The sequence below is a fragment of the Urocitellus parryii genome, chromosome 7 (assembly GCF_045843805.1).
Source record: "Urocitellus parryii isolate mUroPar1 chromosome 7, mUroPar1.hap1, whole genome shotgun sequence".
Classification (NCBI taxonomy): domain Eukaryota; kingdom Metazoa; phylum Chordata; class Mammalia; order Rodentia; family Sciuridae; genus Urocitellus; species Urocitellus parryii.
In genome coordinates this window covers 51966917-51980830 of record NC_135537.1, presented here as the reverse complement: position 1 = coordinate 51980830, position 13914 = coordinate 51966917, and the positions used below count along the sequence as shown (strand labels likewise).

Here is a 13914-nt window from a genome sequence, read left to right as displayed (position 1 = left end):
CTGTCTCAGAATAAAAAATAAAAAGGACTGGGAGTGTAGCTCAGTGGTAAAGCCCCACTGGGTTCAATCACCAGTACCAATCAATCACCACCAAAGCTCACTGGCAAAGGCTCAAGCACTGTTACATCTGCCTCTCAGAGGAAAGGTTATTCCAATCTTACAACCGAGGACTTAAGGCAGCAGGAAGTTAAATGACTTGCCACTTGACTAGTAAGTGTGATCCTGGTGGGTCTGGGGTCCAAGCCCTAGTCATTGATTTAATGAGTGCATGTGAATCCTATGCATGTCCTATATTTTCTCTGGCAAACTGGGATCAGGTAAGAATTGGCAATAATAAGTGATAAGATTGGTGTTTAATTTTACCTTTCCTCTTGTGGTGGAAAACACTATGGGAAGGTTTTGCTAATGGAGAGGGTGTTTTTAATCACCGAAGGTTTGCTTTACTTCTCAAAATGCCCAATCTTAATTAGCATTTGTATGAATTCTACTTTCTTTCTGGATAACTTCTCTTCCATATTTATGTGTATTTTGAATATATTAAAACCATACTATTCTAACTACAAGGAGGAAAAAAAAATCCCCAAATGCCTCATTAAAAAATACTATTAATGTCTGTATAATTAGTAATGAAGTCAAGACTAGCATTCATGGAGAAACTCAACTACCTTATCTAATTATAGATTTCCAGCATATACCTTAACTATGTCAAGCAAAAAGTTTAGTTAAAGGCATGATGTTTTAAAATGAAAATGAAGTGGCCCAGTTCATTATAACAAGGTGCTAAAATCAAATGGTCATTTATAGAGGCTCACACCCTGCCAGCAGAAAAGCCAAATTATCATCTCACTCCCTATATTCTAACAGACCGATAACCTTAGTGGTTATCATCAAGAAAGCTCCATTCAGGATAACAGCACGTCAAGGGGAGCCCGTGGACAGCCATAGGTGATGTTGCTTGGTGTGAAAAACCTCACTTGGAAAGCCCAGGTGGCTAATAAACACACCCCAGTATGCACTTGTACAACAGAATCAAGCTCATGGTGCTAGATGTGTAATCACGTTAAGTGTGAGGAATTGAATTTATTTTGAGAACTATTAATATAGTTGTGATTACATTGCTTCACATCATTGCCAAAAGCTAATTTGCTTATCGGTGAGTGATATTTCCTTTAGGAACACTATTAAATCCGAAGGAAAAAATGATACAGAATTGAATTTTTCAGAACAAGTCAGAACTGATTCACTGTTTTCTTACTGGGCAGTTGTCTCCATATCTTATACAAGTGTTTGCCAAGAATGCAGACAGGCACTGCTGGACTCGCACCCTCTTTGCAAACCCACCTCTTGATAGAATGATCCTTGTCAGGCAACGAAAGGATCACAACAGTTTCCAAAAATTCACTGATATACAATAACTCTGGAGAACATTTTTTTAATTCCTAAAAATGAATGCTTATTTAGAAATGTGTTTCCTGTTGCAGACTAAATGAGAGATATCAGACAATTTGGGGTTATTAGTTGAGTAGGTATTTTTTTAAACCATAAACAAACACCGAGTTACTCCATTACTATTGCTAACAAAAGTTTGCATTGAAGGATCAAAAGGTTTATTTTAATTCTAACCTTTAAATACAAAGGAGCACTAAAAATATTCTCTATTAAAAAAATCCAATGGTAAAAATAATGATTAATTTAAAATATATCTTTTTTCTCATAAAGGATTCCACCTTTTCCCCTAAAATATGTTGTGGGGGTGCCTCTAGTTTTGCTCTTAGTATAATACTCCTTTTCCAGTACTGAGAGACTGAGAAAGGCAAAATCAGGATTCTTTTTTTGCCAAGAGGCCCCCCAGAGAGAAGTCATTTCACTGAACCAACCAGAGAGGCCAGCCTAATCTCAAGAGAACCTGGCCTCCTCCAGTACCTAAGTAAGGGGAGTCACCCAGGTTACAGTAAATCAAGCTGCTGGGCATTTATTAACTCCAATATTTGAATTCCCAGCATCTTAAAAGTTCTTTCCACTTCTAATGGGGTTGGAATAGATTTGGATGAGGACTGAGTGGATGTTCCACAAATTTATATGAACACCTCAAGTTTACAACCAAACTGTATGTGAACCATAGCTCCATCTCATGATTGACTATGCTGGTTTTTCTGTCACTATTAAATACCATTTGGGGGACTCAGTATGTTACATTTTGGCAAACAGAAATCTGGCTTCCTCCCATGGGTAATTCCCTGTGAATGTTCTTGTCAGAGCTGCCAGTGACATTTTCCTGATGCAGAATGCAGTCCCTTTTATGCTTGACCCTTGGAAGCATTGGACATCTCTCCTTGAAACATGCTCTTCCATGAAACTTCACTCTCCTGGTTTTTCTCTACCTCTCTGGTCACTCCTTAGTCTCTTCCTGGGCTGTCTTTCCTCTGCCAGTTTTTACATGATGGCAGCCTCATCATGGGGCTTGCTTCTATACAGTTCTTTCAAGAGAGAACTGTGTGTTAACCGTGTGTTGACTCACAGCTTCAACACATTACCTTCTAATTCTATACCAACAGTGCAGATCTCACTCCCAAGGCTACACCCAGATCTTCACCAGCTGTTGCCTGTGCAATGATCTTAGGTCTATTTTGAAGCATGTCTGGGACAGCCTATCATCTTCAGCAAAACCATCTCTTACCCTAAACGTTCACCAATAAATCCATTTCTCTGCCTTTGTTCCTTATCCCTTGCTGAAGCACACCATCTGCCTGGAAGTCATCCCTGACACATCCTGTCCTTCATCCTCTCTGTTGATTCTCCATTATTTCACTTTTTCAATTGTGTCTCATTCAGTTGCACTGTGAACACCAAGGTTCTGGCCACCTATGTGTATTGTATGGCTTATTATTATTTTTCTGTAATCCTGACCCTATCTTTTTGCTCTCTGAATACTTAGTAACTCTTACAGTCTCAGTATAAAGTCCCAACTGCTAGCCAGGTAGGCATGACCCATCAGGGTAAAGCTCCTGGTTCATCTATCCAACTCCATTGCCCACTGCCTGTCCTCCTGATTTATCATGCTGTATTTTATGATGCAAAACTATTATATTATCATTAAGAGAGCAGGATCTGCAATCAGAAAGATAGGGACAGAATTTCGGTTCTGCCATTTACAAGCCAATTAATCCCTATGCACCTCAGTTCACTCATCTGTAAAACAGTGATAACAACATCACATAGAATTGTTGGAGAATTACACGAGATAAAGTAAGCATAGTACCTGGCACACAGTAAATGTTCAATAAATAAATGTTACCATTAATGTGGCTATGATTGATAGTCTGTTTTCCCAAAGAGATTATGTACTATCTGGAAGTGTGGACACTATTTTCCAATGATGTATTCAAATCATCCAGATGGAACCTGATAAATATAAAATTAATGAGTGGACTAGATAATCCTGTTTGATTCAGGAGTCTGGAATAATGCTTTTAAATAATATTTAGTCTTCACTGAGTTCTTTAATCCAACTACCTCCCCATCAAATAGAAATAATGCTAGGGAAAATAACTTTATTAGGCCAATCTTCATTTACCTGGGAAAAAGGAACTCAAGTACTGCAAAGAAATGTTCTGGAAAACACGGCAGAAAGGTGGTGACGTGTGAGGTGAAGTGTGGAGGCCAGATGTGTCAATGTGAGGTGAATGGGTGCAGGACAAGACTCAGTGGGGTTTTGGGGAAGATGTGGAGGAGGCCAGTAGCCCTGGGGTCTCTATTTCTTTTGCATTTTTCTCTCCTTCACGATCAATTGTTCACTTGAGGAAGGAGAATGACAGGAGAGGCCCTGTCATTGGTGGCAAGAACACTTCCTAAGCCCACGCCCTAGGCTTACCATTTGGCCGCACAGGAGGACTTCGAACCAAAGGGCTGGTTGACAAGCTGGTGAGTACCATCGCTGCTGTCACCTTGTCCATGTCCAGTTCCTCTGAAGATTTCCTGTAAGACAGGATGGGGCACTGTTAACCGTGTCACTTTGCATCTACTGTGGGCTAAGGCCACCCCATTTCCTTTTTTTTTTTTATCCCCATGAAAATTATTTTAAGGATGAAGAAGCTGAAGGCGAAGAGGTTAAATGACTCAGTCAAAGTCATACATATGAAGAAGAGGAGGATTCTTTCATTTGTTGTTCATCTCACAACATTTATTGAGAGTGCTGATGGGCAAGGCACAAGTGACAGCTGGTGAACAGGGGACAAGGTTCTTGCCTTCATGGAGCTCCTAGGCTGGTGGGAAGAAACACAATGACTAGTAGGTAAACCCACCAAAAGGAACAAAATAACATCTGACACTGGCAGGCTGTACAAAGGGAAGACCTGAACATGACTGTGGGTGGGCTGCACTTAAGGTGGTCAGGAAATGCCTCTCTGAGGAGGTGACACATGAGGTGAAGTGTGGAGGCCAGAAGGAGCTGGTCCTGAGGTGATGTGCACACTGAGCAGAAGCATCAGCCCATGTGGAGGTGAGGCATCAAGAAGGTGCGTGGCAAGTCACAAGAGTGACCCATCAGTGAGAAGGGGAGACTGGTGCAGAGCTGGTCATGCATGTGTGGTCTGGTGGCCGGGGTGGTATTTCAGTTTTATTCTAAGTGGAATGGGAAGTCACTGGAAGAAATTTTAGCAGGCCTAGTGACACAAGATGACTCATATTTGTAAAGTAATACCTGAGCTGCCATATGAAGAATGGACATTAGGGGAAGCAGAATAGAAAAGGGAGAGCAGTTAGGAAGTGATTGTTAGGAGTTTAGATGAGAGAAAGTGGTGTTGTGGACCAGGGTAGGGGAAGTAGCAGGAGACCTGGTGGGTCTAGCTGCTGCCCTGGGTAGGGAGATGAGCAAATGAGAGAGACTGGATGGTTTCAGGTGTTGGCTTGAGCATTAGCCATTTACTGAGATGAGACAGGAGGAGAAATGCAATAGGGGTGTTTAAACTTCAGTTTTGTTTCTTTTTTACACTTTGCTAGAGGAAGAATAGGTCACAGGAATAATTATTATGTTGTTAAAGAGAAGAGCCCTTAGTAATCATTCTCTGAGATGGAGAGGTGGCTCTAGTTCATTGATTTTGGTCAGTTAACCCTGAATAAAGTTTCATAAGGTAATGGTCATGGTGGTCAGACTCAGCTTCTTTATGCCGATTTCAATAACACAGTGAAAACCGAGGGGCAAAAATTTTGTAGTACATTCACATCAAATAAATTATACCACTTCCTGAGAGATGAACATTTTCCAATTAGGGAAGAACTGAAGAAGCACAATCGAGGATTAATAAGCCATATCTGCAAATGAATTCTCACTTCAGCAAATGTGGCTTTCATTCACAGGTGTGCTGTATAATTTATAAAACCAAAGAACTTTTAGAACTTCATACCATTGCATTACAACACAGTAGTGGAGAGAAATTCTTAAAACTGGAGAAAATAAAGTGGTTCCCAAATGGAGAAGCTGCTCAATTAATTTCATCAAGTTACAAAAATCATTCCAGGTTGGCTCTCTGATATCCACCTGGATACTAAATTATTCAGCAAAGCCTACTCTTTCAACTCAAGGTACCAAAAAAGATGGAAAGCTTTGAAATTTTCCTTTATAATTCTTCTCAAAGCACCTTATGCTCTTTCTCAGGGAACTGTTGCATGAAAAGACAAATTACTTGTTTCAGATGCTGGCAATTGAATATACTTCTCTAAAGCGAACTTGAGAGTGCAAGGTGAAATTCCCTTCACAGAAGTTTGAGAGACAATTTCATACACTTAAGAGGAAGGAAATCCTGCTCATTTATCTGGCATATGATTTAAGATTTTCTAGTAGTTGCAATTTATGACATCCTGCTACTTGTGAGTGCAGGTGATACCAGTTTCCTGCAGCAATGAAATCTCTTGAAATGGTACCAGGGAAAGAATGAAAAGCACCTTCAGGTAATTCTGACTGTTTTGTTGGCTCAGTTTCTCATGCAGTCCTGGTCACAGAGGGAATGAAAAAGCTGGAGACCTTGAAGGAGAAAGGCTCACTAGATGGACTGCTATATAGATCACTGGGCTTCTCCAGCTCCAGGTTCATAACAGCGTGAAGTACACTGGGCAGGTACTTCCATTGGTAATTCCAAGACTCGGTTATAGGAGAGGCTGACTTCTCTGTCCATCCATCTCTTATTCTCTAACAAAAGGTTTGAGAACCAGGATGTGAGACTCTGGTACAGGGGAAAGACATGATTTTGTAAGGAGACAGTCTCCTTGCCTTCTCCCCTGATTCCTAAAGGGACTTGCTGGACAGGCCTGCCTTTTCCCTCTTCTACATTTTGGTTTTAGGGACCTTTTCTTCCCTCCTTCCTCAATTTGCTTTGGATCTTTTCTTGATTTTCTACATATAAGATAAATATTTTTATTTTAGCGGTCTGATAAAATTTAAAAGCTGGTTTATGTGAATTTTTTAAAATATGAAGATCAGTGGGGGAATGCATCATTATAAAATATGCATTTATTTTGCATTGTCAAAATCTATCATTACATTTAATAATTATTAAGTATTATAAAGCAGATTTTCAATGAAGAATGAAAAGAAGAATAAACATTAGTGTAATCAGAGTGCGTCTCTATCTGATGCACCTTTAAGTTTCCCAATGCATTGGTGGCCACTAACAACAACAAAATCAAAGGAATACATGGCTAATGATCCAGATAAACTGTGTTTCTTAGGGAGTATTTTAACCATGCTACATGAAATGTTACCACATGATATGGCCTTCTGCTGAGTTGTATATTTGTTTTTATCTTTGTTTAATTTCTTTTGGTACAGTACTATCTAATTACTGATTAATTGGTGCTTCAAATTCAAATCCTTATAATTAAACATGAAGAGATGACATACAAAGTAGAATTTGTTTCACTTTGAGAAAACTGCTGTAAAGGCCTTCTGGTAGATTTAGAATTGTTGAACAGAAAGACACTAGAGGGGATATTAAGTATTCTCTCCTAATCCTGAAATTAAATTTTAATCTACTATTGAAAACTTTATTGATCACATAGTTTTATTAAAGGCTGAGACCTTTTCAATTAATCTTTCCTTCTTGAACATTATGGAAATTCATATTTGAAAATTTATTTTCCGTTTTTTAAAAAATTCTTTTTAGTCATGATACAATACCAGATACACCTTGACATAATCACAAAAGCATGGCACCCAACCCACTCTGATTCAGTCCCAAGCACTCTCCCCAACCCTCCCTCCACTCTACCAATCCCTCTTCAATCCATTTACAGTTTTCTTTTTTTTTTTTTTTTTTAAATTAGTGTCTTGTGGACACATCCATGCATGCACATTTGGAAGTTAAGTCACATCCATTCCACTGTTCTTCCCTTTTCCTGTCCCTTCTTCTTTCTCCTCAATGCCCCTCATCTACTCTACTGATCTTTCCTCTATTTTGATGAACAACTTTCCTTTCTTTTTTGTACTGGGAATTGAACCCAGGGTTGTTTAACCAATGAGCCACATCCCCAGTCCCCCATTGGTTTTTTTGTTTGTTTACATTTTACTCAGAGACAGGGTCTCACTGAGTTGCTAAGTACCTTGCTAAGTTGGGGAGGCTGGCTTTGAATTTGCGATCATCCTCAGACACTCGGAATGCAGGTGTGCGCCCCGTGCCCAGCTCCACTTGTTTTTTCCTTTCTTGTTTTTTTTTTAAAATTAAAAAATATCTATACATTTTTACCCCTCCTCCTATTTTGGATTAGCTTCTGAATATCAGAGAAAACATTCAACCTTTGACTTTCTGGGACTGAGTTGTTATTTTAAAATAATAGTAATGCTCATTATCACTCTTCATGCCGTTTGTCTCCAAGCTGACCTGGCTTCCACGGATGAGCAGGATTTCATGAAGGGAGGTCACATGTGGGGAGTGAAGCAGGCCACCTTGGCTCGCTCAGAGACTGTGTAGGATTCCCATGAGAAGGAGTGGTGGGGAGGTGGTGGTAGGGGGACCAAGCCTGGGCGTGGTCTCAGGAACTCATGTTTCATACCAAGTGGTTTCTTGTATTGTAAGAAGAGAAAAGGCACTAAACATACAGGAACCTTGGAGAGAGATGATCAATTTTTTATTTTAGAAGTATGTCAAAAAGAAAATGTAATAGAAAGGAAAACCAAAGGCAGGTTATTCGCCTGAGTAAAGTCTCAATTCAAACTCAAAAGGATCAGACTCCAAGGGACGCAACAGATTCTATTCAGGCTGATAACAGGTTTCTTTGAAGGATTTGTTCTTACCTCTCCAGGAGAGGCAGTGAAGGCAATGGTTCAGACTGCAGCTCTGGAATGAGGGAGCTGGGCTGGCTTTAGAGCCAGTCTCTGCATTACTACGTGTGTAACCCTGGGTAAATTCCTTAACTCTAAGTGAAAACTGTTTCTTCATCTGCATAAGGAGCATAAAATTAGGTTTGTTGAGAGGATTAAATGAGCAAACACATGTGAGCACCAATGTGCGCCTCCCCACAGTCCAAGTTCCACGATGTTTACTGTTATCGATCTTCAAATTCACAAATACACGCAAGGCATGAATCCCCCTGTGAAAGGGGCAAGTGTTAGACCATTCCACTCACTCTTCTTTTCAGCACCAGCACTAGGAGTTGTTGCTTTTCTTTTTGAGGAGAATGTGGTGGGTAGATGATGTTATTTTTCAAAAAGTACAAAACTGTTATTACAACCATGTAAATTCCTCTGTAAGAGGAGGGAACTGGCAGGTAGAGAAGCAGCGCTGGGGCCCTCACTAGGGCTCCAAGTCAGTGCTGTGGCAAAGGTATATCTCATTACATCCTGAGTCTTGGCCAACTCCACAAATAGCCAAAGCCTAGAGTGGCTGCCTGGATTCATGCTTGGGAGTTCCTGCTTTCAGTCCTCCGGCTGGAGCACATGCTGTGTCCTGGAGGCTGCAGTAGATTAGAGAATTACAGCCTCTGTACAGTAAGAGAGTACCTGTTCCCCTGAGCTCCAGCAGGCTACTGAAGGAGTAGACCTTATTCCCTCACACACTCGCGCTCTTACACACGCATCTATGTAAACCTGCAAACTTAATATGCTAGGAGGAGCAGCATAGATTTCGTGCAGAGATTGTAAGTCAGTCTGGTGGCCATTTAACTCAGGGTGGACAAGCTTCCAGGTGAGAGAAGAGCAGGGCAAGGCTGCCTAGGAAAGGGATGGCAGGACTGAATATGGACGGTGTACAGTGCGCCTGGGGAGAGGACAGCTGGGCAGCAGAGGGGAGGCAGTTTCCACCTTCTGTGAGGATTTTCATCTTTTTTCAAGGCCCAGGAGGCACCGGAGTGTTCCCAGTGGAGAGGGATAGGGAGAGGTTGGGTATGGTGCGGGTGATGCTATCAGATTTGCTTTTTGAAAAGCTCACTCTGGCTGCCGTGTGGAAAATGAGTTTCTTAGGTCTGACAACCACTCTTTTATCTGAGGAATTGATTGCCTGGTGACTGTGTCAGCAGGTTCCTGAATGACATCATCTGTGACATGCAGAGGCAATCAGCAAAGTGTGGGCAGAATTGACAGACATGGATCCAAGGCCCGGGGTCTCATGCATGGGTGAGCACAGTGGGTGTGACCCTGAGCGCTCAGCCGTGGCCTTGCTTACAAGTTCAGCTATTATTTGTGTCTCAGGAAGTCTTTTATTCTTTTGAGCCACTTCATGCCTGACTGCTTTCTGTTTGCAGGGTGCATACAAACATGGTCTCCCCTGGCTAGCCCCACCAGCTAAGAAGAGATGTTTTACATCCTAGGGAGCCATAAAAGACATTCATTTGCAATTAAAGTGCTGTAGTAACAAATGGAAATAAAAATGAATAATACCTTCCTTAAATTAGCACTAATCCAGTTCCTTAGCAACTACTGAAATCTGCTGTCTAGACTAAGTTTAGTCACTTTTAAAACTTGTGATCATCTTAAAACAAGGAATAACATCTGAAAATAAAACCTTCTCTACTGGAAAGGCTACAGTAACCATCCCCAATCTTGGAATTCCAGGAAAGCTTTTATGAAGAGTTTGAAAGCTTTTTATGAGAGTCAGTAACCATTAAATATGATTAAGTGCAAAAAGTTCATTTTGTTTCTAAAGTAATTTTGTATCAAAAGTGGTAAATGTTACTTCCTCTAATTTAATTTTAGCTGATATTTCCTTTAAGATTATAGGAAAGACTAGGGCAACTGCCCATTGAGATAGAGTGTTCTGTGGTCTTAAAGGCAGAGGTGAGGATCACTAGACCACTAACGGTGGGATCTAAGTGATGGCAGGATTGAGGAGGAGAGGAAAGCTGTGGCCAGGTGGCTTAAGCCTTTAACAAAAGAGAAGGGATCAGGGTGTCAAAAGAGTCAAGGAAGGGGAAAGGTGGAAGGAGCCTAGAACACAAGGGTGCTTACCCAACAGTGTGCAGTAGGAATGGAGATATGGTTCAGTGGTAGAGTGCTTGCATAGCATGCTCAAGCAAGCCCTGGATCTCCCAGGACCACAGAAAAAGTGATGAAGCAATTAACAGTAATGGGGATGTGAGAAATCCCCTCGTGGGAGTTCCCTCCTGCCTTCCAGAATGAGACCCAAATTCCTGTGCAGCAACGTCTGGCCCTCTCTGATCAGGGTCTCCCAGTCTTGGCCCATTTCCCCACAAGTACAATGCACCAGGCTTTTCCAGTTCTCCCAAAGAAGCTGCACTCTCTTCTCACCTGCAACTAGTTTCCTCCACTGCTCCATCTGACCCGAGTCTGCCCTCTCTAAGTTCTCAGCCCAGTCCCACTGTTGGAAGCTTCCTTCCACCTGCTGCATGCACTGTTATGCTGGGGTCCTCACTCCTTGTACTGTCTCATTGAACTCCTGGGCTCTCCTCTGCCTCCATTCCCCATGAAGATCAGGGCTCCGTGTTGCATTTCTCTAGTCACAATAACTAGAACTAATCCTTGCTTAGAGTAAATTCTTTATGAGGTTTTTGGGACAGAGTAGCATTAATTAATGCTGGTGACAGTCTCTGAGGGGTGGCAGGGAGAGGCACAGAAACACATCTGAAAAACTTTTGCAGTTTTCCTCTGCTCATGCTCTCTCATCTTACTAGACCTGGTAATTTATTCAGTTTCTCTTGTGGAAAACAATTCCTGATATACCCAGCTATTAAATAAATTGTTCACATGAATATTTTTGAACTGGTCCTAAAAAATGTTGGCCTATCTTGGCAAAATTGATTTTGTTCCAGTGTCTGTGATAATTCTTCTATATTCACAAAGCCTCCCAGACCCACCAGTGAACTTTAGAATGTCAGCAAGAACGTTATTAAATAATAAGTCTCAAATCCCTTGAAAACAATTCTGTGTGATTAGCTGGACTTCTTGATGTGAGCAGGCTGCAAAATGCAGCTCGGGGAAGCATCGCCAGCATCCCTTGATGGCCTTTTTGCTTTGTAGGTTTGGTGCTTTTGATTGCAGCCAATGTGTTCTCCCGGGAGTCACAAAGCCAGTCTTAAAACCCGTGTGGTTTTCTCCAAACACAAAGCCCTCTGTGCACATGTGAGCATCTTCTGGGGCTGCCATTTAGATACGATGCGATGAAAAAAGACAGAGGGGCCTTGGCAAGCACCTGAATTTTTGTTACTGTGTGTTTTGTGTGTGTCTGTATACATGCATACCTCTGCGTCTATGTTGGATCTCTGAATGTTTGAATCTGTACGTGTGGGTCTTGTTTATGTGTGTGTGAGCTTTTGCATGTATGTACGCAATGCACATGCATATCTGTGTCTTGGACCTGTGTATACCTGGGCATGAGTCTGCATATCTGTCTCTGTGTGGACCCATGTGCTGTATGTGGAGGTGAAGATGGAGTGGGAAGTGACTGTCCCCCTGGGCCCTGTCTCTTGTCTAGGAGCAGCCAGCCTTTTCCTTCTTGGTTCTCTGAGATGGCAAAGCTTTTTCTTCCTTCTCCATCCCACTCAGCATGTTCCTGCTACTTGGCAATGGCCAATGCAAGGCTGTCACACTGTCACCAGGAAGGTTTTGCTGGGCTGCCTCTGGCAGGGCTGCTGTCTGTCCTGGCTGTCAGTCACTCAGTCTTGCAGTCCTGGGAGCACCTTGTGAGGCAGGGCCTGCCATTTGTGCTGGGGCAGCAAGGTCCAAGCTAATGGGATTGAGGTGCCCTGTGTCATTCAGGGAGTCTGTAGGTTAACAGTCTGTCTGATAAATGTCACAGTTATCCTCAAGAAGAAAACTGTAATCAAAATTGCATTTCTCACTCTTATGCTTGTGTCCAAGTCAGGTCATTCCTGATGAATTTGTGGGGTTAATTACTTTACTGCTTGGAGGCCTCAAATCCATTTAAGCCCCACTAATGTAAAGAATTGCCAGCTACATTTTATGGTGATAACATTATTTTATGAGGGTAGTTGGGAGAAAACAAATCCAGTGTTTTTTGGTTTGCCATTGCAAGAAAATAATGTGACTTTTGACAAGATTTTTTTTTAGATTACATTTAAAAAGACTGTATTTCTTATTTTTACTGCTTCTCCTACCTGTAACAGTAACTATAATGTTGGCAGCAGATTGGCTGGGAGTGACAGTGGCAGTCACTTTTTTATTTTTTCAAAGAGAGGCATCATGGGGCTGGGGCTCAGGCTCAGAGGTAGAGTACTTACCTAGCAAGGGTGAGGCACTGGGTTTGATCCTCAGCACCACATAAAAATAAAATAAAGATATTGTGTCCACCTATAACTAAAAAATAAGTATTAAAAAAGAAAAAGAGAGGAGTCATTTCCTTGCCACCAAGCCACCCCTAATAGGCTTCCCAGAATCAGTGGGTAGCATGAGGTGGAGAGTCTACAGCTTTGCCTCCAGGGCTGTCGAGGTATTGAAAGGCACAGCAATGTGCTCTGAGGTCAAGGCCCTGTCCTTTGGGAATGACCGCTCAAGCTGGGCAGAAAACTGCAGATTCCAGTCAAGTGGCCAATCAATTTGCTTACATGCTCTGGGGCTGAGGATATGGATGCTACTTCTACTGTTGCTATTATTACTGCTACTGCTGCTGCTGCTGCTACTACTACTACTACTACTGCTACTACTACTACTTTTAATTTAGGTTTATTTTACCTCCAACCTGTCTAGGACCTGTCTGTAGATTTGAGCCACTTGGGGATATACCTGTAGCAGGGCCAATGCCTACCACCTTATGCTATGAAGAGGAAGAGAAACTGATACAAGATGTTGACTGAATCAATCCCCTTTTAAGAGGATTGCTTAAGTTCCATATTTGAGTTCATAAAAGGAAACAACACAATCCTCCAAAAAATAAAAAATAAAAAAAGACTATCTTCTTTCTGCTCATAGCTAATACCGTCATTCCTGATGCCAGACACTTAAGGTACACTATTTCCAGTTGCCATTGTGAGTTGACTGCCCTACCTTACAAATGTGGAGACTTGAGTAACTTTCTAAGGGATATCCGGCCAGTTGGCCAGGCCTATTGCAGTCAGTAACCCACTGGGGTCTTCTTCTAACACTAATCCTTTTTCATGATCATCTCCATAACCTTGCTTTAAATTTGAGACACACATGCGATTTTCTGTAATTGAAATATTCATGAGAACCAAGTGCAATCCATTTTAGATTACACTTTTTTTGTATTCCATCTAAAATTATGAGAAGAATTTCTTACATATACATATATATATACATACATATATGTATGTATGTGTGTGTATATATATATATATATATATATATATATATGAATCCACATTCATGAGATCATAGTATATAAAAGTATAAAAATTAGATTAAATTATAGGCCTATTACCCACTTAAAGAGGAGTGCTCTGCTTTCAAAAGATGCTCTGTGGATATTCTTTAAATAGTGTTTTTATAACATGTTT

At 41.3% G+C, this 13914-nt stretch overlaps 1 protein-coding gene across 3 annotated transcripts in view; it reads right to left on the bottom strand.

Annotated features, from left to right (window-relative positions):
• The window catches only part of Znf704 (zinc finger protein 704), a 210407-nt gene that overhangs the window by 59062 nt on the left and 137431 nt on the right, over nucleotides 1-13914 (bottom strand). For all 3 annotated transcript variants that reach the window (XR_003300238.2, XR_003300232.2, XM_026382797.2), the window contains exon 3: nucleotides 3872-3975. Coding sequence is in view for 1 of the 3 variants with exons in the window: in XM_026382797.2 (XP_026238582.2) it covers nucleotides 3872-3975 (104 nt within the window). In the remaining 2 variants the exon portion in view is untranslated. The remainder of the gene's footprint in view (nucleotides 1-3871; nucleotides 3976-13914) is intronic.